The sequence below is a fragment of the Aspergillus ibericus genome, assembly GCF_003184845.1.
Source record: "Aspergillus ibericus CBS 121593 unplaced genomic scaffold BO80scaffold_19, whole genome shotgun sequence".
Lineage (NCBI taxonomy): Eukaryota > Fungi > Ascomycota > Eurotiomycetes > Eurotiales > Aspergillaceae > Aspergillus > Aspergillus ibericus.
This window is the reverse complement of record NW_020292117.1, coordinates 212,356-237,252: the sequence shown is the minus strand read 5'-3', so window position 1 is coordinate 237,252 and position 24,897 is coordinate 212,356. Positions and strand designations below refer to the sequence as shown.

Genomic DNA, 24,897 nt, shown 5'->3' with positions numbered 1-24,897 from the left:
TTGGCCCAGGGGGCGGGCGATATGGCCAATTAATCTAGATAAGATAGGGAGCCAGTCCCTCCATGGTCAGTGGGATTGATCATGGAATCAGTGGCAAGGACCGAGCAAAGTTGAATATCAGAAGAAGTAGACGTTATTAGGAATGTCCCCGCATGCAGAAGTCAACAGATCGCATGTTTTGAGTATCTCGATGCCAGTGCTGGAGTGCTTAAGCAGACACCTCCTTACTGGTGCAGTGACCCCCGCGGATCGCCTAGTAGTCCCCTCAATAATTGGAATATGGGGCAGTGAAGGCTACCCAGATCCTGTCCGGTTGCCATTCCCTGAGGGTTAAGACGAGGCCATTCTTCACTTGAGATGGTAGATAATCTGAAGAAAATTTCGGTCTATTCATCTGCAGCCACAAGCCGACCCCTGGGTGTTGCTGTTGTAGCCAGTGGTCGAAGCTGGAGGTGTCCTTGTCGCGAGGTGGTCTTGGCTTGCCATTGGCGGCGAATCACGCCCGCCGGATGTGACTTCACGTGACTCGAGCGACCTCCCGCCTTGGATGCAAACCAACTTCGCAGCGTCAAGGCAAGACTGTCTCATCCCAACAAGTTGCTGGCGCCTTTGCTACATCTCTCGATTCGAATATACGTGCGCATTGTCCGTTCTGCTCCAGCTCACTTGCGTCTGTGAGCCCCGTCTGACTTTGATCCAGTTGCTCGTCAGACCATTGCCTCTCGGTCCTCTCTGACTCGGTCGCCCGACGCCCGCCCCATCGTTCGATCTCCCATCGCCCTCCCGATCCCCGACTCCCAGAACTGCAACTGAAGTCGTATACAACGAACTTTGGTGAAATTGCTGAGGTCTTGATTCCAGCGCGTCATCCGATTGGGGTGGTTCCGCTTCAGGACCCCATGTTGAAGAGAAGGAGAGAACGCATCCGATCCCCGACTCCTCCTCTCTCTCCTGCCACCGCCGCCCTCCAGAGCCCAGCCCTGCTAGCCTCAACCTCTCTCAGAGACTCTCAGCCAATCGACTCACGGTCTCGTCTGCCACGTTAAATGGCAGATGGTACCTACAGGTTCCAGCAGCCTGGGGCCGGGCAGTTCTTCTTTCAAACTCAATCACAGCATACTCACCAGCGTCATCTCGTTCGAAACGGAACCAACTCCCCCACTGGAAGACTAAAATTTAGTCACGACACTCCCTCTCCCTCACGCTCCCCTCCGATCAGTCAAGCAGCTGCGCTCAACCCTTTCACTATGTACACTCAAACCCACCAAGGGCAACATGTCATGATGAATGGCGGCCAGGCCCATCAGCGGTTTGGCATGCAGATCCCTAAGTTTCAATCGCAAAACCATCATCCGCACCCTGCACAGCAGCCTCATCATCACGCCCACCACAATCAAGCGTCCCACACTATTAATCATCAACACAACTTCTCCAGTGGGGCGTTGGCCGCCGCTACTCCGCATTTCACCCCCGGTCCTCTTCAGAATGGTGCTCATGTCAACGTGGATGAAGATATAGATGAGTCTATGAACGAACATTGGCAGCAGCAGCTTCAGCTGGCTGCAGAGTCACGGCAAGCAAATTCCCCCCATTACCATGCCCGCACCGTCGCACAGCAAACCAAGGGCCTCCAGATTAGCCAGTCCGAGCCACAAGAGAATGGGAGTGGTGATCGCAATGGTCTTGTCAAGACCAAAGCTGCTCCGAAGCAGGGCTGGTATGCTCTTGATTTTGGTGGGCAGGGCCTACGTGCACTTTCAACCTCTTTGTTTAGCTATACTTTCCTTGAGAAGTTATACCTGAACCACAACAAGTTGAAGACACTGCCTCCGTCGATTGGACAACTGCGGAAACTCACGCACCTGGATCTGTCAAGCAATGATCTTACAGAGCTCCCCGAAGAAATTGGCATGCTCACCAGTCTCAAGCAGCTTCTTCTCTTCGACAACAATATCCGCACGCTTCCTTTCGAGATGGGCTATCTTTACAGATTAGAGATGCTGGGAATAGAGGGGAATCCTTTAAATGATATCTTAAAGTCACAGATTATCAAGGAGGGAACAAAGGCCTTAGTCCGGTATTTGAGAGAAGAAATGCCAGGTTCGTGCTTGTTGTTGGAACGTGTCCCATCACTTCGTACTAACTATAGCTTTAAGTTCATCTTCCACCCCCCGATAGAGATTGGATTATCCTGGACGAGACCGCAAGCTCCGGCAACAATCCCTCCGAGAAGATCACCGTTCTTTCCCATAACGCTCTATGCGAAGCTTCTGCAACGCCGACTCACTTTGGATATACTCCGTCCCGGGTTCTTTCATGGGAATTCCGGCGTGAGCTTATCCTGAGCGAGTTGAGATCACACGACTCGGACATTATCTGCCTGCAGGAAGTCGACCAAGGCAGTTACAATGGATTTTTCCGGGAACAGCTCGCTTACAACGATTACAAAGGTGTATACTGGCCTAGAGGAAGAGCCATGGGTATGCAGGAGGAGGAAGCCAAGTTGGTCGATGGCTGTGCCACGTTCTTCAAGGGAAGCAAGTTTATTCTTCTCGACAAGCAAATGATCAATTTCGGTCAAACAGCTGTGCGGCGACCGGATGCAAAGGGTCAAGATGACATCTACAACCGACTGTGGCAGAAGGATCACATCGCCGTGGTCGTATTCCTGGAGAACCGGCTGACAGGCTCCCGCTTTATCGTTGTGAACGCACATCTCTACTGGGACCCGGCTTTCAAGGACGTGAAGTTGATCCAAACTGCCATCTTGATGGAGGAGATCACCAAGCTTTCTGAGCAATATGCCAAGTGGCCCGCATGTACTGACAAGACTGCCTTCCGCTTCTCAGAAGCAGAAGGTGAATCGGAGACTCCGCCGCCCGAACCTGCGCCATCTATGCAGTACTCCAGCGGCGATCAGATTCCGCTCTTCATGTGCGGAGATTTCAACTCATCGCCTGGGTCTGCAGCATACAACCTGGTCGCACATGGAGGGCTCACGGAGGCGCATCCGGACCTCGAGAAGCGGCTGTACGGTAACCTCAGCCGGGTCGGCATGACGCACCCGTTCAAGCTGAAGTCGGCGTACAGTTCAATTGGCGAGTTGAGCTTCACAAACTACACCCCGGATTTCAAGGATATCCTGGACTATGTCTGGTTTTCTTCGAATTCGCTGCATGTCTCGGCGTTACTTGGGGAGGTGGACAAGGAGTATCTACAGAAGGTGCCCGGATTCCCCAATTTTCATTTTCCAAGTGACCATATCGCATTATTTGCGGAGTTTACAGTTAAAGGGAAAAAGGGCAAGGTTGTGGAAGCGGATTTTGGACCGCAACGGAATTGAGGGAACGGAGCATGTCGAATCTTACGAGACTGGTGTTTGTGTAGCCGGTTTATCTTGTTATCTCGGAATCTTTGGGGGCCTTTCGCGTGTCTGTGGTGTTCTCTTACGTTGTCATGCTTCTACTGCATTTGCTTCTTTTCTCTTCATTCTTCTTGCGCCTTTTCTTCCATTCTTGTGAGTTTACTTCTTGTGTACTGCTGTCGCCAGCCGACTCTCGTTCAATCGAACCTGCGTATCCATGTTCTTGGTAGGTAGTCACGGACGCAGCAGTTTCATCCTCTCACTCACATCATCATCTCCATCATCTTCCAGCTTTGGTATGTGTTAGGATCTGATATGCCTTCTTAACGACGCTCTGCTTCTTCTTCATCGTCTTCCTCTTCTTCGAGATTCTGCTTCCCCCACTCACATCTCCATCATCTATTGTAGATTGGATCCCCAACACCGGATTCTCTCTTTCTTTACTTCCTTTCCTCCATCCTGTCATCTGCTCTTTCCCTCTTTCTTTCCGCATCTGAATTTGCACTTAGGCGGGCGAATCGGTCTCATGTATGCGTGTATGCTTGTATCCTTAAGCGGTGCTGGTTGCGTCGTCTCATGGGGGTTCTTCACTTATAAAGTCCCCCGGGGGTTGGTTGATTGTTTGGCTGTTGTTGTTTTTGGTTCCGGTTGGATCCAAAACTCCGGGCTTTGACGGTCTATAGCTTAGTAGGTAGCTGTGATTGGGTTCATGGCTTGATGTAGAAAGAGAGGGGTTGAAGTTACGTTTGTTGTTTGCTGTTTGCTGTTTGCCGTTCGTTGTTGATGATGATGATGGTGGTGTTTTTTAGGTTGTGTGGTGAGGGTGTATGTATTTGGTGGGGGTGTGGTTTGTATGGAGTTGGTGGGTGGTTGTGGTTGTGGTTGTGGTTGTGTAGAATGTGCTGATCGTCCTATTATACGGAGTAGGGTGGGAGATGACATGAAAGAATTAAGAATGAATGGGCTTATTAGTTATTTTGTTGGTGTATGTGGGATGTAGATTGGTAGTGGTAGTAATAGTACAGTCTACGAGTAGTGTCTATGCTAGCATGTATGTATAGTACAAATGGGTATCCAATATATGGGAATCAGGTAGAAAGATTGTAGGAAAAAGCAAGTTTCCACTCAGCTCTTCCGCGTATCCTCGATCTTTCTCCAAATGCCGACGAAGCCGCCGCCCACGATTCGCGATCCAACCTTGGGGCGACACACAAGCACACTGTCTTCTTCCTTGGGAGATTCTTCGGGCGAGACAGGCACAGAAACAGTGCTGTCCGAGGACTCGCCCTCAGCAGCGCCGTCCTCAACGGAATCAGAACCTTCCTCGGCGGATTCAGATGCAGAAGCCACCGACACATTCTCCCGGGACTTCTTCACCGCGTGACGAATATCCCATGTCCGACCACCGCTGATCCCGTTTCCAAGCTCAACGACCTTATCCTGCACGAGAGGGAGTCTCTGTCGACGGATAAGATCCACGCAGTCGCCGATCTGCGTCACGCTAGGCATGAAGACAGCCAGGAGGCCGTCTCGCTTCAGAATCGAAGCGACGTGGGGAATCCGCAGATGCGCAGACGGCATATCCAGAATCGCGTAGGACAGGAACGGTTCAACCTCGTTTTTGAAGGAAAGTAGACCTGTTGGCGCGCGCTGTCTCTTCTGCTCTGCAATCCAGTCCTCCACGTGGCCGGCGTAGAAGTCCACGTTCCCTGTGTAGATGCCGCGACGGAAGCCCCGGACGACGCTTTCGGCGTGGACGGAGGTCTTGGGTGTGACGTCGACGCTGTGGATGATTGCTTTGCGTTGAGAGCGCCAGGCGTCCCAGTTTTCTTGGTCGGGGTTGACGGTGTCTGTCGCTCCATCTTTGGGGGATTGGATCTTGCGTGTTGCTACCTCTCCGGGCTTTGTTGGTAGGTAGGTGACTTGGGAGCTGCGGGGGAGTGGTGGAGGAGTTGAATTGGCGCCTTGGATTGCGCGCGCCAGGTGGAGAGTTAGGGAGCCATGGCCGGTGCCGGATTCGAGGATTTCTAGGGGTGGTTGGGGGTGGTCTGTTTCTTCGGCTGGGGGCGTGATGTGAATGTCGAGGAGGGAGACGATGAGATTGGCGTCTTGTGAGTAGATCTATTGGCATTCGTTAATGAGGGCTGGTGGTGCTACTTGGTGTGATCGGGTCCGTACCGGCGTGACTAGACGGGGTGTCAAGGCAACGTATTCTTCGAGCGTGGGGAGGGAGAGTCGGTATTCAGGGCCTGTGAGCGTAGTGGGTTGTTAAATTCATTCTGTTCTTTTGAAATCTTAGAAACGAGCATGCTGACCTTTCCGCGCCTGAACCAGATCCCGTACCCTCTGGCCGATGATATTGTCATGCTCCAATTGTCCCCGACGAGTGTCCGATTTCTGTCCCTTTCGCAGAGGCTTGCTTAACAGCGGTGTCTTGCCATTGATGACGACTCTGTCTCCCTCTGTGAGGAAAATCCAATCGATTAGTATGCGATGGCGCAATCGAGAACGGGTGAGCCGCTCTCTGCGAGAAGGTTGAGACGTACCTTGGAAGTAGGAAAAATTGGTGTCGATTGAACGGCCATAACGAGGGACCGGAGCCGAAGATGTCAGTCCTAAGACGCGACGCAATGACTGCAGCAGACGAGCCATTGCTGAGATTCTGGAGGGAGGAATGCCCTCGAGCTGCAAATCGGATCAAAAATCGGGACTGATCAACCCGCCGGGAAGAGACTCGGTTCGGCTAGACCCAGAAAAGAAAACCCAAATGAGATGAAAATCAAGGGCAGGATTGGCTCCACCGCCAAAGACATCTTCTGTTTAGTGTCGCGGTGGAATTATGGGGAACTCCGCATGGGTCCATTCAGGGCGATTATCCCTCTGGCTGAGGATTGCGACTATCCACTGATCGAGTTTAGTCTCTCGTCGCGGGGTCTTTGCTCTACTCCCAGCATCCCCTCGTCGCTTTCTGACATCTTCAAGCCTCAGCCAGCATCTTCCTCATTTCGCACCCGCAGTCTCTCGAGTCTGTCTCTCTTCGGATTTTGATTAGGTTTGTCTCTCTGTTCCTTTCCCAGGCTCCGAATTATCCCCGCCGTTTACGTCCGATCATCACCCAAGACCTCGCAATCTATTTATTCCCTTGATTTGCATGTCAAACTCTGGTTGCGAAAGTGACATTGTTGCAGCGACACTGACTCGGCTAGAATAACCCCACCAAATCCTTCACCATGACCGTTTCTCCGCTACCATACTTGAAAACCAACCCCAAGATCATCTTCTTCACGGATTTCGATGGAACCATCACTCTCGAAGACAGTAAGTACGGTTGAAGTCTGTCAACAGCGTGGAGTCAAGCAAGTGCAACCGCTAAATTTCATCACAGGCAATGATGCTATGGTATTTCCCCTCTCGCATGCGCACTCGCATCTAGAAATGCTTCGCACTACTAACATTTGGTCGCAAGATTGATAACCTTGGCTACGGGCAACCAAAGCGCCGGCAAGGAAACCTGGCTGTTCTCGAAGGCACCATGAGCTTTCGGTATGTGAAAGACAACATGCGCAGGACCCGGTTAATCCCTATTACGCAGTGACGCTTTCCGCGATATGCTCGACAGCATCAAGACTCCTTACAACGAGTGCATCGAGTACCTCAAAAAGCACATGAAGTTGGATCCTCATTTTGTGGAATTCTACAAGTGGTCGAAGGAGAACAACGTACCGATCGTGGTGTTGTCTTCCGGGATGGTGCCCGTCATCAGCGCCCTGTTTGAGGAATTCCTGGGTGGCAAACCGGATGACCACCTCTACATCGTCGCCAACGAGGTGGAGGGCCGTGATGGAAAGGATATCAACACCGAAGGTGGCTGGCAGATCAAGTACCATGACGATAGGTAAGGACCCCTGAACCGTTCGATGGGGTCGAATCTGACGTCATATTCTAGCCACTTCGGCCACGACAAGTCCTTGGAAATCAAGCCGTATGCCGCACTGCCGGACAGTGTGCGCCCGACCTTGTTGTATGCAGGAGATGGCGTGTCCGATTTGTCTGCCGCCGCAGAGACTGATCTTCTGTTTGCCAAAAAGGGCAAGGGTGGGTTCCAGATCCTATCTGGGCTTTGGATTTGTCTTGGCTGACTTCAGTAGACTTGGTGACATTCTGTGAGCGCGAGAAAATTCCGTTCACCCTCTTTGAGAGCTGGGAGACTATTCTGGCCACGACCCAGGATATCCTGAGTGGCAAGGTTTCTGTCAAGACCGTGGCTCAGGATGGATTGGAGGCCGTTCACCAGGGAGCAAACAAGGTTTAATGCGTTGCTGCGGAGTCGAGACTCAGTTCTCCGTGCTGTTAGATATAGAGCGCTTGGATATACACACAGAGACACAGTTTAGATATCATGTTGGATAGAGGAATGAATATAATAGAGTCCGGATACTCCGTAAACCGGTGCATTCGTATTCGTAACGGGACTAGTGTAGGGTTCGAGGGGCCATACCTGAACTGGTTAGGGGCCGCCAATCCCGACCCGACTGGCCGCTGACATGTGACCGACCGCCTTCCCAATGGGATTGGCTCCGAGCCGAATGGATGAATAGGAAGGATATCCTCCGGACAGCTGAACACCTTCTTTCCCCTCCAAACGAATTAATGGCCCCTTGAGATGACCTAGTATCAGGTCTTCTCTGTGGTGAGCCCCTAGATTTCTCTTGTGGCTTTGTGTTTCAACATGCTCCTGCGCTCGGCCACTTCTCATCCGATTAGAACTGGCCAGGGGTACCAACTATTTCTAGCATGACACGCCGACTTGTATGTCCCTTTACGTCTAGTGAGGCTTCGCCGCTAATATGATTTCGCTCTAGGTTCGCGCGGGCGTGCAGCTCGCCATCTTTGCGTCTTTTGTCGCTCTCCTCGTTGTAACCTTGGACAACCGATTCCGTGTCCTTCCTGCCTCCATCCATGGCCACCTTCCATCCCACTACGATGGCTATGCCATCACCGATGTCACTGTTGTGACCTGCTCCTCCATGAACGTATTTTCCAACTGCCAACCGAATCAGGAGTCGTGGTCGCAAGTCGACAAAGACCTTTACCTTCGCACCGGCTGGACCTCAAGCGCATTCATTCGATTTGAACGAAAGAAGGAGGAAGAACTTCTCCCTACCGACAAGGTCGTCATCGATCTCAAGATCAGTCGACTTGTTCCCGAATATATAGAAGACCCCGAGTCCCAAGGAGAGACATGGGAACAGAGACCGGGTGGCATCTGGCTGCGGCGATCCGCGAAGCGCCATGCGAGCGACTCCCAGAAGGCCATCACAGCGATCGATGTCCTCTTCGGCGCCGACGCAGTTGACCCGCGGATTGGCTGGGAAGTTAAAGATACCCCGCTGTTACTGGATAGTCGGACGGAGGGATTGGAAACGCGTATTAGCGTTCGGCGAGGAAACCCACCTAGACCCAAGAAACCAGTGCCCAGAATCAATGAAAACGGGCGGTTCAAGATCATGCAGCTGGCAGACTTGCACTTGAGCACGGGCTTAGGAGCCTGTCGTGACCCCGTCCCGGCGGAGCCTGTTCCGGGGCAAAAGTGCGAGGCTGATCCTCGGACATTAGAATTCGTGGAAAGACTCTTAGATGAGGAGCAACCTGACTTTGTTGTCCTGAGCGGTGACCAGGTGAACGGCGAGACGTCGCCGGATGCTCAGAGTCCTCTTTTCAAGTCCGTTAAACTGCTTGTTGATCGCAAGATTCCCTACGCGGCCATTTTCGGCAACCATGACGATGAGGGAGATCTCAAGCGACCGGAGCTCATGACCATCCTGGAGGATCTGCCATACTCCCTATCTGCGGCAGGGCCTGAGGAGATTGACGGAGTTGGGAACTACTATGTCGAGGTCCTTGGCCGCGGAAGCACGGCCCACTCCGCGCTGACTCTCTACCTTCTGGACTCCCATTCCTACTCTCCCGACGAACGGCAGTTCCGTGGGTACGACTGGATTAAGCCGAGTCAAATCCGGTGGTTCAAGAATACCGCTCAGGGGTTGAAGGCCAAGCACCATGAGTACACGCACATGCACATGAACATGGCGTTTATCCATATTCCGGTGCCCGAGTATCGCGACACTGGCAATTACTACCGAGGGAACTGGAGCGAGGTTCCAACGGCTCCGGGGTTCAACTCGGGTTTTAAGGATGCCCTTGAAGAAGAGGGCATCCTATTTGTTAGCTGTGGACAGTGAGTGATGTCTTTCCTCATCTACTACCTTTCGCTAAACTACTTCAGTGATCATGTCAATGATTATTGCATGCTTAACAGGGATAACGAGGAGAAGCCCTCCCTTTGGATGTGCTATGGAGGAGGTGCTGGCTTTGGAGGCTACGGAGGGTACGGGGGCTATGTGCGACGTGTGCGGTTCTATGACTTTGACATGAATGCCGGTCGTGTGATGACGTACAAGCGGCTCGAGTATGGTGAGACGGAGGCGAAGATCGATGAGATGATGATCATCGATGGGGGGACAGTGAAGGGGCCTGAGCCCGACAATTAAGCTTAATTGTCGGGCTCTCATCTCCCTCTTCGAGCTGGGTTTCTCGAAGCGCTTGTGATGCAGTATCCACGAGATTTCGCATCTGCTATTAGGTGGCGTTTCCATTCGATTCCGAACCGGCGGACACTTTGATTCTTGTATTATAGTATTGATTCGACATTTGCAGGGTTCTTCTTCGGCCGTGGTATTCCTTCCAAAAATTGATCTATTTTTTCCCCATCACCACCACTTTTCATAGAATACACGCTCCCCTTTCCCCAGGAACCCCTCAAGGCTCTCCACCACTTCATCCGTCATCTCCGGCGGCCCACACACATAACACACCGTCTCCTCCGGCCTGACCCTCCCATCCGGCCCACTAACCACCTTTTCCAAATCCCCCCGATTAATCCTCCGCGCATGCAGCGTCAAATCCTCACTCGACCCACCCAGCAAAGACCCCAACTCCGTCCCCGGATCCAAATCCGTAATAAACAGATCTAAACTAATCTGCAACCGATGAAACTGTGACTGCGACGCAATGATCTGTCGAAGACGCGACAGAAACAGGACCTGGTCGAGACTCGTCCCGTTGGCCTCGCCCTCTCCGCGGGGGAGTTTCGTCGAATATAAGAATCGGATGTTGAGGTGTGGATGTTGGAGGGCGGTTGCTTCGTCGTCGCCGTTGTTGAGGTGTGAGAGCATGGAGATTAGTGGGCTGGTTACTGTTAGTAACTTTCATCCTATCATCATTCTCTTCCCGTTGCGCAGTCGATGTACTACACTACTCAAAAGACAAACAAGCAACATAGAAATGAGGGAAAGGGTATCAACATACTTAATCCCCACCCCACCCGCTACAAAAACCACCGTGCGAATCCTCGTCAACTCCACCACCCCACTACTACTAGGCGGCCAAACGAAACTCCCTCCCACACGAATACTGAGTTCCGTGCCTAGGATCTCATCCGCGGGACGCCACAGCCACGCACTAGCGGGGTTGGAGGGCGCATGGCGAACGGCTAATTCCACGTAGGGAGGTCTGCCGTGGGGATCGATGGGGGGGATGTCTGTTTCTTCGATGGGAATGGCGGTGGGGGGTTCCAGGGAGGGGAGGATTTGGGCGTCGGCGGGGGTGGAGGTGATGCTGAAGCCGCCGGCGTGGGAGATGGTCGGGATGTGGACGTCGAGCCATTGGCCCGGGAGGAAGGTTAGGGGTTGGGGGGGTGTGGTCTGGTTTGGTGTTATTGTATTAGTATGGGTGTGGATTGGGGGGTGCTATGGTGTGTGTGCTTATGGGGTATAGAGTATATTGGTGATGTTACAGTTGTGTTGGTGAATCATACTTGGTCCAGTTCTGGCCCCTCGGCCTCATCCTGGACCTCCGGGGGAATGGTCAGTTGCAGGAGCCGCACGGAGGGATTGACCTGCTCGATGTGCGAGAGCCGGACGTTGTACAGACGGTTTTGTCGGGGTTCGGCGGCGGTACGGAGTTGATGGGGCTGGGAGCCCTTCCGGCTGGTCGGGGAGCTCATGTGGTGTGCTGGTTGGGATGGTAGCTGGCGCTTAGAGAGGTTGGTTGGCGGGGGAAGATGAGGGCGAGGTGAGAGGAGGTGATGGTGCTGCTGCAGTAGGGCGAGTCTCCGCATCCGGAGGTCCAATGGTTGCGGTGGGTTTGGAGTTGGTTTGGTGATGGGAAGTTTGATGGGCTTAGTGACGGGTAATTGTTTAGTCTTTACGGAGTAGATTGAGATTGTACAGTAGAGTGAGGTGGAAATGAATGTTTAATGAAGGAAGGGGATGGATGACGTCGGGCTGTCATGTGCTTTTTCCCTTGATGGGTTGTATTTCGCTTTCTACTTCTTCTTCTCTTCTTGTGATTTGACCTCGACACCACTATAAGAAACATCAAGTCATGCTACAGACAACATAAATCGATGGTATTGTTGCTACTGCTAACCGCTAGCACACCAACAACCCCCTCTCGTGCATTCATGCAGGCGCAATCACAACCAGCACACGGTCCGTCTCCACCCGGGCGCTTTGCACTCTGACAGGGCAGCGCTGACATCCTCTCAGGGTCGCATTCACCAACCGGCAGGCAGATCCTTGATCCAGTCCCGTTGCTCGGATGGCCGCTCGGAGCATGCAGATCGCCCTGCTCCATCACACGTCTAGTGTGTGACGGCCGGCAGCCAAACGGCAATTCTGCCGCCTCATTGGTGATGGGCCCCCGACCTGGCGCCGATGCTGGCGCTTCCTAGACGACAAGCATTGGCCAGATGCAACCCGTGGGAAACATCAACTGCTTTCCCGCTTTCTGGCCTGCAATCGCATTGCTGTGATAGTGCCCCTCTCCTCACCTTGGCCATGGACCGCAGAGCTGGCGCTTCCGCGGCGCTCGACTTCTTATGTTCGCCGTCACCCCAGGATCGCCCGGAGCTTCTCTGATAGCCCATCTCGTCTCATCTCTCTTGTCCGTGTTTCATCGTTGGCGTTCGATGCCAGTGAGCTGAACGTACGCCAGCCGGCCTGGCCATCAGTCGTGATCACGAATTCAGCCCATTCAGAAAACCCTAGCCTTTGTCATTTACTTGCTGGCTTGCATGACCTACGGTGCATCAGCATCAGCATCAGCATCAGCATCGCCATCATGCGTATCCCACGTATCCCACCGTTTCGTGAATTCTTCCCGACAAAATGGCGTAACCACAACACGATGTACATATTCATGGCCGTCGAGTTGCCGCTTACGATCATCATTCTCACGCTGACCGGTATCGCCTCTCATGATCTCTACCGGACGAAGCTATGGCAAGATGGCGCAGACAATGGATTCAATAGTTCGCCAACGGATAGACTTTACGCCGCGGCCAATCATCGATCCTACACGACTCCCATTGTCTGGAGCTCATTGTACGTGAAGCATTGCGGTTCATCTCGTATATCATGGCTGACCTGAAATAGCATCACGGAGTACAACCTTGTCCTGGGGATTCTGAGCGTCTTCATGTGGATCACCAAGATTCCCGTCCATATCCTCCACATGCTCACTCCACCATTGTCCGCCTTCGTCCACGCTGGCATGATCGCCGTGTGGTGCTATTCCGCTCGGTATCAGGCCGGCCCCGATATGTCGGACCCCGAGCATCCTCAGCCGGGTGCACCCTGGTACATCGCGAAGAAGTGCTCCGTGGCTGCACACAAAGAAGACGTTCATTATTGCAACCAAGCCAAGGCTTTGTTCGTGTTCTCAATCATCATCATGTAGGATCCCTACCTCGAGATGAAGTACCACTCAGCCAACTGACAAATTCTAGCTTCTACTACTTCGCCGTTCTCTGCCTCAGCTTGCGAAACTGCATCATGACCAAAGAAGAGCGGGAAGAACAAGCCGAGCGCGACGAGGAGCGCAAGACCATGAAAGAATTCGAAGAATTCGTTCTCCAGTCGCCTGGCCTTCCCCGGACCGCATCCCTAAGACAACCCGGGACCATGCCTATGCCTGGCAAACCCCCATTCCACAAGACAGTCACCCGAGACACCGACGCATCGTCGTCAGACCTCCCCCTCCGCCAACACTTCAGCTCACCAAATCCTCGTCGCTCGATGCACCAAGAATCAGCCGAGTCCCTTTCCGGCCATATGGCGCAGTCTCAAACCTCCTTCGTGCAGACCTCCAAGGCGCGTGCCAACTAAGCCATGGGATCGTCCCACCGAGGCTGGACTAAAACGGCTCCTCGGGACAAGACCAGGTGCACGTGTCGGGGTCCCCGTGGCTCTAGTTTAGTTTGGTCCTCGTAACCCCTCCAGAGGGATCAGCGTTAAGCCTAATGTGTCGGCCCGCATTGACTAAAACTGTCGCTAAGCGATCGAATCCATGGTGTTTCACCTGCCTCCACTTTCAGATTCCCTTTTCCACCTTACATTATTCCCCCAATCTTTGTTTTCTATACCATCGTGCGTCGTCGTATCTTACCAGAATCCATTATAGTTAATGTTACCACCCAAGTCTAGACTAGTAAACAAGCATAAGTCATGAGATCAGATCAGATCACCGCAACGGATAAGAGATGAACAGATATGTAGATCGATAAATCGATAGGTCACGAGTCCAGTGCTCAGCTATGACAGCGCAGCCGCTAAAATGTTCTGACCTGTCTGTCGGTCACTGTCACCGGCACCGGCACCAGCACCGGCAAACCCACCACAAGAACAACGCACGAGAAAGAGATAGATACATAAGCAAAGCAGGGGTATCCTCGCAGGGCTAACCGCCCCTTCTGGCAAATGCAAATGCAGTTAGTAATGACAATTCATACAAACGCTAGTCCCACCCTTTTCTCCCCTCCCTGTATTCCACCGCTACGACCCCGAGTCCTGGCGCTTTTTCTCTTTTTTGGCCCATCGTACTGTTTGCTGTTAGGTTACGTCGTGATACCGGGGGGAGGTGAGTTAGGTGGTGGTTCGGGGGAAACTTACACCCGCAAGCGTTACAGAGGGTCTTTGGACCTTCTGGGCCCTTTCTCCATTCCGGAGAATCGGAGGTCCCGCAATCTGTGCACATGTACTCGCCCTTCATGCGCTTCTTTCTGTCGGCGTCGGTGGGGTTCTTGGTGGCCGGTTGTGTTGGCTGTTGCTGTGGTTGTTGCTGTTGCTGCTGTAATTGCTGGTCGCTCGGAGTATTTGACTCCATGTTACAATGGACCAACCGACCATGACGAACACCCGTACTCAAACCCTGTGACCGCTCTCCCTCTCCGTAATACAAGCCCGTCATGACCTCGATCCCATCGATATGCGACATATCTTCACCCTGCGGTAACCGATCCCCCACCTGTTCCAGGAACGACCGCGAGTCGGTATCGTCCGCGACGGTGATCGTATCCGACGATTCATTCTCCTCGCCCGACACGGACGTATCCCGTACATTTGACTGCGTAACCGTGGACTGCATCGTCGAGACATACGTCTGACGCGTTGTCGTGGTGGTAGTGGTCGTCGTGGTCGTCGTCTGACCACTAGGAGCGACTGGTCTCGCATTCAACTCCTCCTCTTCCTCCTCCTTCAATTGCGCGATGCGCTGGCTCAGTCGGATATTTTCGATCTTATGTTCCAGGAACGAATCCAGTAATTGTGACCCCCGCGTGGGGTATGGTCGACAGACGAGGAAAATCCCCTTACAGACCGTCTTCTGCTGTCGGGGTTCGGCGGTCGCAGGAGCAGCCCCCGCTGCTGCTGTTGCTGCCGCGGTCGTCAAGTGCGGGTGCCCATACGCTTCCAGTAAGCAGAAGCTATTGTCCGGTCTACAAAACCGGAAGTGACATCGGATTTCACGCCCCGTTTTCATGCATTCGTCCAATTCGTGCCCGAGGATGGGCTTATCATCCTCGTGGATGAACCGGGTGAAATCGCTTTTGACCAGGATGGCCGTATCAACGCCCGTGACGTCGGTACAGGAGGATGATGCGTACAGCACCCGTCCATCGGGACTGAGTAGCAGCAGGAGGTCTTTCAGTTCGCCCAGGACCCGCCCCGACCAGCCCTCATTGTTGGCTCCGGCGGGGGCAATTTCGGGGGAGCGGCGTGGGTTGGGCCCCGCCGGTGCGGCCAACGTCGCAGTAGTAGGGGCAGTAATAGGGGTAGCAGTAGCAGAAGTAGTAGTAGTAGCAGCAGAGGAGAGTTGGAGGAGATTGGCGGCGCCGAGGCTCATCGAGCGAGGAATACTCCGCGCGTCCATGCTATACGGCCCCGGTGGTTTTGAGTTCGGGACTGGGGCTCGGAGACCGTATGCTTGGGACGGAGTCTGGTTCTGCGCCACTCTTCCTCCTCGATGGAGCTCGAGTTCCATCGCTGGGCGGAGTGAGATCAATCGATCGATCAATCACTCACTCACTCACTCGACCACCTGGGGTTCTCCTCTTCCCGGGGCACTCCGTGGGTTGAGCGAAGGGGGGGAGGAGGATGAACCAGGGAGGGGGAGGGGGGAGGGGAGAACAGCGAGGGTGGTTGAACGAGCTCTTAACCGTGGACGTTCATGTCTTGGGCGACATGGAAGTCGGGACAGGAGGTACAAGGATCAAGGGTCGCGGTGGTGAACCCGACAACCAGTAGAGCTGTCAATTCCTGTACTTTTGGCCGGGCCCTTCGTCATTGGTATCGCGGCATTACGGAGGCTCCACCACGGCTGCCAATGAAATCCGCCGATCGGGCTGACATGACGGCGCTTGCCGGCCAATCCCTGCGATCAGGGGTTTCCGTGGAATGCCCGTCTTTGATTGGTTGTCCCCGGGGCCGGCCGGAGCTTTCCCGTCCTGTATGTATCTTCATGTCGGCGGGGATCCAGTCCCTTCATGCAGGGGGGAACCTGGTCGGTACTGCGCGGCTTGGGTACTCTTGCTGTTCACTTGCGTTGCTGGTGTCCGACGGTGAGATCTCCAGTTGTCCTGACTGGCTCTTGACTCTTGACTATCTACTGTCGAGGCCCATCGTGTCGTCCACGGGAAATTATCTGGCTTCCGTTAGATCCGCTGGGGACGTGCATCGCGTAGCGTCGTCTAATTTTATCTCGTGCGCTGAGATCAGGCACCAATGATGATTGTCTCATGGCATGGAGTCTGGTCGACTGGGATGTACACCCTCACCGGAACACCCCAAGGAGAATGATGCAATTCCTTCGTTGCGATTGCCCATGCCGCTAAAGTGACGGTCCTGCAATGCAGCCGGAGCACCACGCCACAAGGACAGCCCTATGCTGGCATTGACATCTTCCGGCGGATGCAATTTTCCGGTTAGGGGGTGATGGCGAGCCATCAGAGACGGGTGACCCTGGACGGACGAATCCAGGAGCTACACATCGATGATTATGGGCTACAGTTGCGTTGAGGTTCAAATCCAACCAATTTAACTTTCTTAGTCGGAGTCACTGCATCAAAGCAGGAACTAGTATTGATCCAATAGAATCAAAGCCAAGATACCATCGCCGTTCAATGCAAAACCCAAGATCTCACTACTACTAGCCAACCCTCACCATCCATTTCTCCGGGACATCAAAGAACCACGAGATTGAAAGGAGGTAGTCAGCGTTCACTACCAACATATCATCAGTTCAGATTACACCTCGCATCCCTCATAGGCATCAACTTACGGTATCACGGGTTGCACTGGCACTTCAGTTCACTTTGCACTTGCAGCGATATCCGGGGTGCACACAGCGGCAATGCACGCGTGAACCGTCGGTACAGAAGCAGTTTCTGTTATTATCGCATTTGCCACGGCACATTTTCTGTTGGGTTGACTTTCTGTTAGCATGATTTCTGGAACAATTTGATAAAGGAGGAGGGAGGAGCGATGCTTACAGGCTTCAAGGCCTCCTCGAGAGAGTCAGTGATAGGCGAGGACACGTCATTGTCGTCGAGATCGTCAACACCGTCGTCAACAGTCTCGTCAAAAGCCTCGTTGGAGGCGTCGACAGGAGCAGTGGCAACGTTGTCAGGAACGGTGTTGTCGACGTTGGCGACTGCGGTAGGGGCGTCAAGGGGAGTAGCCAGTCCAGCCTGGATGAACAGACCGAACAGGGCAAAGAGCATGAAGATGTTCTTGAAGGTGAACATTTTGAGTAACCAAAAAAAGGAGATTGGATAATTGTATTGGTTTCAAGGCGGTGGATCTGAGAAATGAAGAGCTATGAGGTGGAAGAGGATGAGGAAGAAAGAGGATGATGATGATGGTGGGTAAAGGATGTCCTTTTATACAGATGCGCAGGACCGTCGACGTGAATCTGATATAGCCATGAGTGACGGCTGCGAGTGACGGCTATTATATGAGTTATTTGCAGTGACGGGATATACCATTCTTTTGGATTATATGTGAGTCTCTACTCTCGATATACGTGAATTGTAGATATAGCGTCATGTTATAGTGAAGAGATTACTATCTGCTTCACGGAGTTATAGAGACTTGATGACTGCCAGAGCCCTGATATTGATAGAATTTTGACTGAGCAGATACAATGATCAAGTTATGATATATGAGGTTAACCCTATGCTTATGCGTAGAATGCGTCGATTCACACGCCATAGCATCCGAAGTATAGTATATGATAAACATACCCCGTATACCAAACACAATCGTACCTTCCCATAACATACACAGTAAAAAAATCCCAGAATATCCCCTCTAAAACACCAAACCTCCTATACAAAACACCCCTCCCCAGAATCCAGTCTCCCTCTACATCAACCCCCTCCCCCACCCTCTCCTCCAGCGATACAGTACACGAAGCCAGGAATGACCATATCGCATCCCAATCCATTCTACGCCCAGAACCAAAACGTCTCAGTAGTCAATAACTCATTCATTTCCTCTGCATATTTGTTTAAACAACCAAAAATAGCCACCAAAAATATATCCTAGATATTGATCCCACCAGCACGTGACCTCGCGCCGCCTCCCCGCGTCATCCGACGCGCGCATCCCGACCCGGCTCCAGGCACCGGGCAGTGGATCACGCATCGGGGAGTGTGATTGTGATTGTGATTGTGATTCGACTTTCATATCGCCATTTGTTTTTATTATCCGGACAAACCCCTCTCAGAGGGAAAAAATCTAAAATGTGAGCTTAGTTTATTCTACACCCCACCCCACCCACTGGTTAGTTAAACTAATGAGGTATCAGGTGTAAGTTCTTTCCGCAGAGATGAGGAAATAGGAAATTCATATTGATGCCGGGTTAGCGAAGATTGATAAGTTGTCGATTCTGGGGTGAGATTTAACTATATTTCCTTTCTTCTTCTCATTTCGACGGTAGATGAAGGGAATGATTTGTTTGCTGATTGGCATGTGTGATGTGTGCTGGGTGATAGGGTCCGGTCATTCGATAATACGCGCAGCGAGACGATCCAGTTCCATACGCCGCTGACTTTGATTGTGGGGTATAATGGGTCGGGGAAGACGGTATGTTTGAACTGGATAATTGGGATGGATGGGGTGGGTGGTGTGTTAATGATGAGGTAGACTATCATCGAATGTCTCAAATATGCTACCACCGGCGATTTACCTCCCAACAGCAAGGGCGGGGCGTTTATTCATGATCCGAAGGTATGATTACATTGCATGATAGGGATGGGATTGATGCTGAGACTTGGTAGCTATGTGGCGAGAAGGAGGTTCTAGCGCAGGTGAAACTGTCGTTTAAAGGCACGTCCGGGGCGAAGATGGTTGCGACGAGGAGTTTACAGCTTACGGTGAAGAAGACGACGCGGCAGCAAAAGACATTGGAAGGACAGTTGTTGATGGTGAAGGATGGCGAGAGGACGTCGATTTCGTCTCGTGTGGCGGAACTGGATCAGATCATGCCGCAGTATCTGGGTGTGTCGAAGGCGATTCTGGATTCGGTGATCTTCTGTCATCAGGATGAGAGTCTGTGGCCGATGAGTGAGCCGTCGGTGTTGAAGAAGAAGTTTGATGAGATCTTCGAGGCCATGAAGTATACCAAGGCCATTGATAATATCAAGGCGCTGCGGAAGAAGCAGAACGAGGAGCTGGGGAAGTATAAGATTATGGAGCAGCATGCCAAGGAGGATAAGGAAAAGGCGGATCGTGCGGAGAAGAGGTCGATCAAGCTCCAGGATGAAATCGAAGCGCTGCGGGACGAGACACACCAGCTTTCTCAGGAGATGCGTCGCGTGGCAGATCTGGCTGACAAAGCGTGGAAGGAGTCGGAAAGTTATTCTCAGATTCTGGGGGCTCTTGAAGGAAAGCGCATTGAGGCGAAGAGTATCCAGACGACGATTGATAATCTGAAGAGACATCTGGTTGAGCTCGACGACTCGGATGAATGGCTACAGTCGAACTTGGAGCAGTTTGAATCAAAGCAGCTTCAATATCAGCAGCAAGAAGAGGCCAGAAAGGAGAACTACATGGAGCTCAAGGAGCAGATAGAGCAATTTCGGCAGAGACTGGGTGCCAAGCAGGCGGAGTATGGCAAGTTTGAGAACGACAAAGCCAACTTTGAGCGCCAGGTGGAGAGGCGACAACGGATGACGAAGGAGATTGCCCGGAATCACAATATTCGTGGCTTCGACAATGTTGTAGACCAGGCGGACGTCGACGAGTTCATGAGGAGAGCGCGGAAGATCCTCAAAGACCAGAACCAAGCGCTGGACCGGGTCAAGAGGGAGGCGCAAAGCGAACTGCGCGAAGTCCAGGCAACTCTCAACCAGATTGGACAGCAGAAGTCTGCACTTCAAGAAAGTAAAAACGCAGCGAAGCGACAGATAGCCGCGAATGACAAGGAGGCGGCCACTTACCAAGGCAGGCTCAACGAGATCAACGCGGATGAAGGCGTCCAGGCTGCGCTGGAGTCGAATATCGAAGATATCGGCTCTCGCTTGGAGCAAGCCAAGGAGCGCGCACGATCTGCCTCTTGGGACAAGGAGATACAGAATGTGAACTCGCAGATCCGCGACCTCGAAGACGAGAGTTCGCGTTTGAATGCCGAGCTCATTGAGGCGACAAAAAAGGCCGGGGACCTGGTCCGGTTAGACCACCTGAAGAAAGAGCTGAAGGAACGTGAGCGCAGTTTGGAGACTATGACAGGAGCCCACGGCGAACGTCTGTCAAAGTTCGTTAGCTCGAACTGGAACTCTGAATCTCTGGAGCAGCAATTCCAGAATGTGCTAGAGGAAGAATCCAGACACGTCTCAAGGGCTGAGCGCGAGCGGGACGGGGTCAGCAGAGAACTGGAACAAGTGGAGTTCAAGCTGAAAGGCGTCAAGAAGACACTGAGCCAGCGTCAAAAAGAACTCAAAGAGTGCGTCGAGGAAATCCGTGAAGCAGTCAGTGACGAGCCTGAAGAATATCCCGAGATTGTCAAGGAACGTCAAGCCCAGCTCGACCTTGCCAGAAAGGACGCCGAACAATATGCTGGAATTGGCGAGTACATGGCTACTTGTCTCGAGACCGCAAAGTCGGCGAAGCTCTGCAGACTGTGCACGCGTTCATTCAAATCCGACGCCGAATTGCAGTCCTTCAGGAATAAACTGGAGAACCTAGTCAAGAAGGCAAAGCGGGATGCCGAAGATGAAGATGTCCGCCGTCTCGAGGAGGACCTCAACGCAGCCCGCGAAGCCAGCACTGCCTACGATACCTGGTGTCGTCTGAAGCAAACTGAGATCCCGGACCTGGAGAAAGAAGAAGAGCAGTATGTTGCCCAGCAAGATAAGCTCCTGGGTCAATTGGAAGAGCACGACAAGATCGTCAGCGAGAAGGCTGACAAAAAGAAAGATGTCGAATCGCTCTCCAAGACAGTCAACACAATTGTCAGGTACGATAGCGAGATCAAGGCCATTCGCTCCCAGATACAGGAACTCTCTTCGAAACAGCAGGATGCCAATGCCTCACGCACCCTGGAAGATATCCAGGAAGAAATAGCTGGCATTGGCGAAAAGTCGAGAGCTTTGAAGAAGACTTTGACGAAACTCACCCACGACAAAGAGCAAACACTGTCTGAGATGAACAAGTTGGAGCTACAACTGAGAGACGTCAAGAGCAACCTGGACAACGTGAAATTCCAGCTTGAGCGAAAGGCAGACCTCCTTGCTCGCATCGAGGAATACAGAAACCTCAACAACCAGCAACGCGAAGCGATTGCAAAGGCGGACCAAGACATCGAAAGCCTAACCCCCGAGTTCCTCAAGGTGCAAGCCAAATACGAAGATATCGGCCAGCGTGCCGAGGCACGCGAGAGGGACATGCAGCAGGAAATCTCTCACCTCTACGAGAATGTCCACCAACTCGAACTAGCCAACGAGGAAATCGATGCATACAACGAGCGCGGCGGCCCTACCCAACTCGAGCGCAGCAAGCGCGAACTCCAAAGCATCGAGAACGAGATCAGCGATCTCGAAACGGAGCAGGCCAACATCACCAAAGAAATCAACAAGATCTCCGCGCAGCTCAAAGACAGCGAAAACACCAAGCGCCAGTACGCAGACAATCTAACCTACCGCCAGGCCACCCGCTCCCTCGACCAAGTCACCGAGGAGATCGAGCAGCTCACGGCGCAAAACGCCGAAGTCGACCGCAGCCGCTTCCAAGAAGAATCCGAGCGCCGCGCACGCGAACACAACGCCCTCGCCGCCAAACAAGCGAGCAAAATGGGCGAAATGAAATCCAAAGACGACCAACTCATGCAACTCCTCGCGGACTGGAACACAGACTACAAGGACGCGGCCGGCAAATACAAAGAAGCGCACATCAAAGTCGAAACCACCAAAGCCGCCGTCGACGACCTCGCGCGCTACGGCGGCGCCCTCGACAAAGCCATCATGAAATACCACGGCCTCAAAATGGAAGAGATCAACGCCATCATCAGCGAACTCTGGCAAAAGACCTACCGCGGCACCGACGTCGACGCCATCCTCATCCGCTCCGACAACGAAAACGCCAAGGGCAACAGCTCCTACAACTACCGCGTCTGCATGGTCAAACAGGGCGCCGAAATGGACATGCGCGGCCGGTGCAGTGCGGGGCAAAAAGTACTCGCGAGTATCATTATCCGTCTGGCGTTGGCTGAATGCTTCGGGGTGAATTGCGGTCTGATTGCTCTGGATGAACCCACGACTAACCTCGACCGGGATAATATTCGCTCGCTGGCGGAATCGCTCCATGATATTATTCGTACGAGACAGCAGCAGGCGAATTTTCAGCTGATTGTCATTACCCATGATGAGGAGTTCTTGCGGCATATGCAGTGTGGCGACTTTAGTGATTACTATTATCGGGTTTCGCGGAATGAGAGGCAGAAGTCCATTATTGAGAGGCAGTCTATTGCTGAGGTATGTTCTCCCCTACCCTAACCTCTCTTGGGTTCTGGATCTAGGGTGTAGTACTGACGGCTCCCAGGTTATGTGATAGGTTCTCTTGGCGAGGCACAAATGGGTTTGACTATGAGTCAGTTGCTGCAAAGATGGGATGGTAGGAGCAGGTTGCTTATAACCCACAGGCGGTCTTAGTTACGTTTCATGTAAATTAGCTGGTCAGGATGCACGATAGTCACTGAGTATGATGTGGCGTTAGGGATGAAATATAATGCTACTTCAACATGTCCCATGTCTGCTATATAACCAGACCTATCTAGGACACAGATCGTGACGGTGAATCACACAAGATCTTCACCTTCCCCCTCGTCATCATCAAGCAACGGCACGAACCGGAAATCCACAAACGTCACAACAGGCGCTGGACCCCCCTTTAGAGCTCGTACACTGTTCCCCCCATTGGCATCAAACTCAATCATGAACTGCAGACTCAATACACCTTGCCGATCACCACGGATGCTTACTTTATTCGCCACCGCCATCGCGCGAGCCGCTTTCTGGATCAGCGAGAACTTGTAGTTCTGCTTGATGCGAGAGCCCATCGATGACGGCGGACTCACAAGGAACGTTTCCGTGACGGTCGGGGCAAGTCTGGCTTTCTTCGCGCGTGACCCCTCTTCGGTGGAGGCTCGCGCATCACCCCCCTGTCCGTTTTCGACGGAAAATTCTACAGACGACTCGCTGAATGACCCGCCCGTGCCGGTCAGTGCGAAGTATGGTTCGCGAATTGCGGATGCGGAGATCTTGAGCACCGTCGGGTTTGTGGCTGCTAGTTCGGTGATGGCGTTGTGGAGCCAGGTGGAGCGCATGATGATCTTCATGATGATGGCATCTCGTTGGAGTGGAATGTCGATTTCGCTGCCTTCGGTTTCGTACGTTGTTAGTTCGCAGGTGGTTTTGATGCCGGTCTCGGAAAGAGTGATGCTGAGGGGGCAGCCGTGGCCTGTGTATCGGATGGTACAGGAACGATCCAGGAGTAATGAAGGTGCTGAGAAGGCGTTGGCTCCGGAGGGGTGTGTTGGTTGGACGCTGGATGCTCGATTGACGTTGGTACTGGAGGATGAGTCGTTGATGCCGAAGATTTTCAGTGTCTCCAGCAGAGCGGATAGTGAGACCACGAAGGAGGGGTAGTAGGTGGAATCTGAAGCGGAGTCGCCGTCTGTTGTCCCTTCATTTGGCACGGCTGGTGGGTTGAAGGTGTAACTGGTGAAGAGGGCCTTGTCGAGAAATGCGAGACCTTGTAAGACCCGCAGCTCTTCCGCGGAGAAGCGGATTCCATCTGGTGTTATTTGCACGGTAGCGCGTGGTGCAAAGCTAATGCATTGTAGTAGAGTATAGAGTTGGTGGGCGTTGCTGGAGACAGCAGTGAAAATGGGTTCCGCGTCCGCCATGATGTTGGATAGATTTGGCTAAGCACGACAGCGTGCTGTCGAGGGCTATGTTATGGTAGAGGGTTGTAATGAGAGATTTGGTGATTATAAGGTAACCCTTTGTTTTGTTTCAACTCTCCAGTGTATGGTACATGGGTATCTGGGAAACAACTGGAATTTAAACGTAGACCCCAACGGCACAGATCATGAACACGGCTCCGAAGCTAGGCGCGAGAGTTAGCGATCGGTGGTAGAGTGTATTAGGGCCTGGCTTACCCAAACGCCAACGATGCCGGGACGCCAAAGGAAGCGATGCTGAGAAAGGACCGATCTGCGCAAGTCGTAAGTATATCTTTGTAAGATGATGGTTATCTGATTGCTTTTCGGTCATGGAGTACTGACTCAGTCCAAAGAGACCCGTGAGGATGAAAGCTGCTACAAGTCAGTGGCTGTTTCTGCCTAAAGGACCGGAGCGGACTCACCAGCAAGTAGTAGCGAGAAGCCGACAAAGAACTGGCTCTCTTTAGGCACCGGAGGAGTATAAGGGCTTGCAGAAGCTGCCACCCAGACTTCGTTCAGAGACATGAGGAAACGAGAGAGATATGCGACTTCAATGGCTTGTGTATAAAGGAGAGCAGACAATCAGGAAGCTGAAATGAGGAGAAACCAGAAAGAGGGAGCTCCCTCGAGCTGTCGTCGTAATGCCACTGGCCCCGACTAGTAATTGGTTATCTGGCTTGACGGCCCCGGAT

At 52.7% G+C, this 24,897-nt stretch overlaps 10 protein-coding genes across 10 annotated transcripts; 4 read left to right on the top strand and 6 right to left on the bottom strand.

Annotated features, from left to right (window-relative positions):
- Nucleotides 1-891: 891 nt before the first annotated feature.
- BO80DRAFT_69463 (CCR4-Not complex 3'-5'-exoribonuclease subunit Ccr4) lies at nt 892-3,494 on the top strand. The gene is made up of 2 exons (XM_025724715.1): nt 892-2,100; nt 2,157-3,494. Exons 1-2 carry the CDS (start codon nt 1,047-1,049, stop codon nt 3,341-3,343), a joined length of 2,241 nt encoding a protein of 746 aa, XP_025575393.1. The 5' UTR covers nt 892-1,046; the 3' UTR covers nt 3,344-3,494.
- Nucleotides 3,495-3,952: 458 nt separating this feature from the next.
- Nucleotides 3,953-4,397, bottom strand: BO80DRAFT_69488 (uncharacterized protein). The gene has a single exon (XM_025724716.1). It carries the CDS (start codon nt 4,304-4,306, stop codon nt 4,049-4,051), a length of 258 nt encoding a protein of 85 aa, XP_025575392.1. The 5' UTR covers nt 4,307-4,397; the 3' UTR covers nt 3,953-4,048.
- Nucleotides 4,361-6,193, bottom strand: BO80DRAFT_464740 (tRNA (adenine-N(1)-)-methyltransferase). The gene is made up of 4 exons (XM_025722673.1): nt 5,911-6,193; nt 5,680-5,826; nt 5,543-5,613; nt 4,361-5,485 (listed from the first exon to the last, which is right to left on the bottom strand). Exons 1-4 carry the CDS (start codon nt 6,014-6,016, stop codon nt 4,490-4,492), a joined length of 1,320 nt encoding a protein of 439 aa, XP_025575391.1. The 5' UTR covers nt 6,017-6,193; the 3' UTR covers nt 4,361-4,489.
- On the top strand, nt 6,183-7,805 carry BO80DRAFT_425045 (putative Phosphoserine phosphatase). Its single transcript, XM_025719425.1, has 7 exons — nt 6,183-6,416; nt 6,571-6,682; nt 6,750-6,763; nt 6,831-6,907; nt 6,957-7,259; nt 7,311-7,459; nt 7,513-7,805. Exons 2-7 carry the CDS (start codon nt 6,595-6,597, stop codon nt 7,674-7,676), a joined length of 795 nt encoding a protein of 264 aa, XP_025575390.1. The 5' UTR covers nt 6,183-6,416; nt 6,571-6,594; the 3' UTR covers nt 7,677-7,805.
- Nucleotides 7,806-8,158: 353 nt separating this feature from the next.
- BO80DRAFT_444930 (metallophosphoesterase family protein) lies at nt 8,159-9,915 on the top strand (the record flags this gene model as incomplete). Its single annotated transcript, XM_025721462.1, has 3 exons — nt 8,159-8,173; nt 8,227-9,602; nt 9,651-9,915. The coding sequence occupies 3 exons, from the start codon at nt 8,159-8,161 to the stop codon at nt 9,913-9,915; spliced, it is 1,656 nt and encodes a 551-aa protein (XP_025575389.1).
- Nucleotides 9,916-10,134: 219 nt separating this feature from the next.
- On the bottom strand, nt 10,135-11,429 carry BO80DRAFT_455175 (FAD-dependent oxidoreductase; the record flags this gene model as incomplete). Its single annotated transcript, XM_025722096.1, has 3 exons — nt 10,135-10,612; nt 10,733-11,127; nt 11,241-11,429. 3 exons carry the CDS (start codon nt 11,427-11,429, stop codon nt 10,135-10,137), a joined length of 1,062 nt encoding a protein of 353 aa, XP_025575388.1.
- A 924-nt stretch (nt 11,430-12,353) lies between these two features.
- BO80DRAFT_69373 (uncharacterized protein) lies at nt 12,354-13,947 on the top strand. The gene is made up of 3 exons (XM_025724714.1): nt 12,354-12,810; nt 12,862-13,161; nt 13,215-13,947. Exons 1-3 carry the CDS (start codon nt 12,548-12,550, stop codon nt 13,591-13,593), a joined length of 942 nt encoding a protein of 313 aa, XP_025575387.1. The 5' UTR covers nt 12,354-12,547; the 3' UTR covers nt 13,594-13,947.
- Nucleotides 13,948-14,259: 312 nt separating this feature from the next.
- BO80DRAFT_464735 (GATA transcription factor LreB) lies at nt 14,260-15,745 on the bottom strand (the record flags this gene model as incomplete). The annotated part of the gene is made up of 2 exons (XM_025722672.1): nt 14,260-14,306; nt 14,377-15,745. The coding sequence occupies 2 exons, from the start codon at nt 15,743-15,745 to the stop codon at nt 14,260-14,262; spliced, it is 1,416 nt and encodes a 471-aa protein (XP_025575386.1).
- Nucleotides 15,746-17,198: 1,453 nt separating this feature from the next.
- Nucleotides 17,199-17,507, bottom strand: BO80DRAFT_444926 (uncharacterized protein; the record flags this gene model as incomplete). Its single annotated transcript, XM_025721461.1, has 1 exon — nt 17,199-17,507. One exon carries the CDS (start codon nt 17,505-17,507, stop codon nt 17,199-17,201), a length of 309 nt encoding a protein of 102 aa, XP_025575385.1.
- A 5,549-nt stretch (nt 17,508-23,056) lies between these two features.
- On the bottom strand, nt 23,057-24,830 carry BO80DRAFT_406752 (putative DNA repair protein Rad1; the record flags this gene model as incomplete). The annotated part of the gene is given in 6 exon segments (XM_025717769.1): nt 23,057-24,184; nt 24,281-24,316; nt 24,330-24,369; nt 24,422-24,476; nt 24,548-24,577; nt 24,628-24,830. The coding sequence occupies 6 exon segments, from the start codon at nt 24,728-24,730 to the stop codon at nt 23,057-23,059; spliced, it is 1,392 nt and encodes a 463-aa protein (XP_025575384.1). The 5' UTR covers nt 24,731-24,830.
- Between the last annotated feature and the right edge of the window lie 67 nt (nt 24,831-24,897).

Coding starts and splice junctions, on each gene's coding strand:
- BO80DRAFT_69463 (XM_025724715.1), top strand. CDS start 1,047: ATGGCAGATGGTACCTACAGGTTCCAGCAGCCTGGGGCCGGGCAGTTC. Junction 2,101..2,156: donor TTTGAGAGAAGAAATGCCAG/GTTCGTGCTTGT, acceptor TATAGCTTTAAG/TTCATCTTCCACCCCCCGAT.
- BO80DRAFT_69488 (XM_025724716.1), bottom strand. CDS start 4,306: ATGTCATCTCCCACCCTACTCCGTATAATAGGACGATCAGCACATTCT.
- BO80DRAFT_464740 (XM_025722673.1), bottom strand. CDS start 6,016: ATGGCTCGTCTGCTGCAGTCATTGCGTCGCGTCTTAGGACTGACATCT. Junction 5,827..5,910: donor CAATTTTTCCTACTTCCAAG/GTACGTCTCAAC, acceptor TTTTCCTCACAG/AGGGAGACAGAGTCGTCATC. Junction 5,486..5,542: donor CACCCCGTCTAGTCACGCCG/GTACGGACCCGA, acceptor GAATGCCAATAG/ATCTACTCACAAGACGCCAA.
- BO80DRAFT_425045 (XM_025719425.1), top strand. CDS start 6,595: ATGACCGTTTCTCCGCTACCATACTTGAAAACCAACCCCAAGATCATC. Junction 6,908..6,956: donor GAAGGCACCATGAGCTTTCG/GTATGTGAAAGA, acceptor CCTATTACGCAG/TGACGCTTTCCGCGATATGC. Junction 7,260..7,310: donor ATCAAGTACCATGACGATAG/GTAAGGACCCCT, acceptor GTCATATTCTAG/CCACTTCGGCCACGACAAGT.
- BO80DRAFT_69373 (XM_025724714.1), top strand. CDS start 12,548: ATGCGTATCCCACGTATCCCACCGTTTCGTGAATTCTTCCCGACAAAA. Junction 12,811..12,861: donor CCCATTGTCTGGAGCTCATT/GTACGTGAAGCA, acceptor GACCTGAAATAG/CATCACGGAGTACAACCTTG. Junction 13,162..13,214: donor GTGTTCTCAATCATCATCAT/GTAGGATCCCTA, acceptor GACAAATTCTAG/CTTCTACTACTTCGCCGTTC.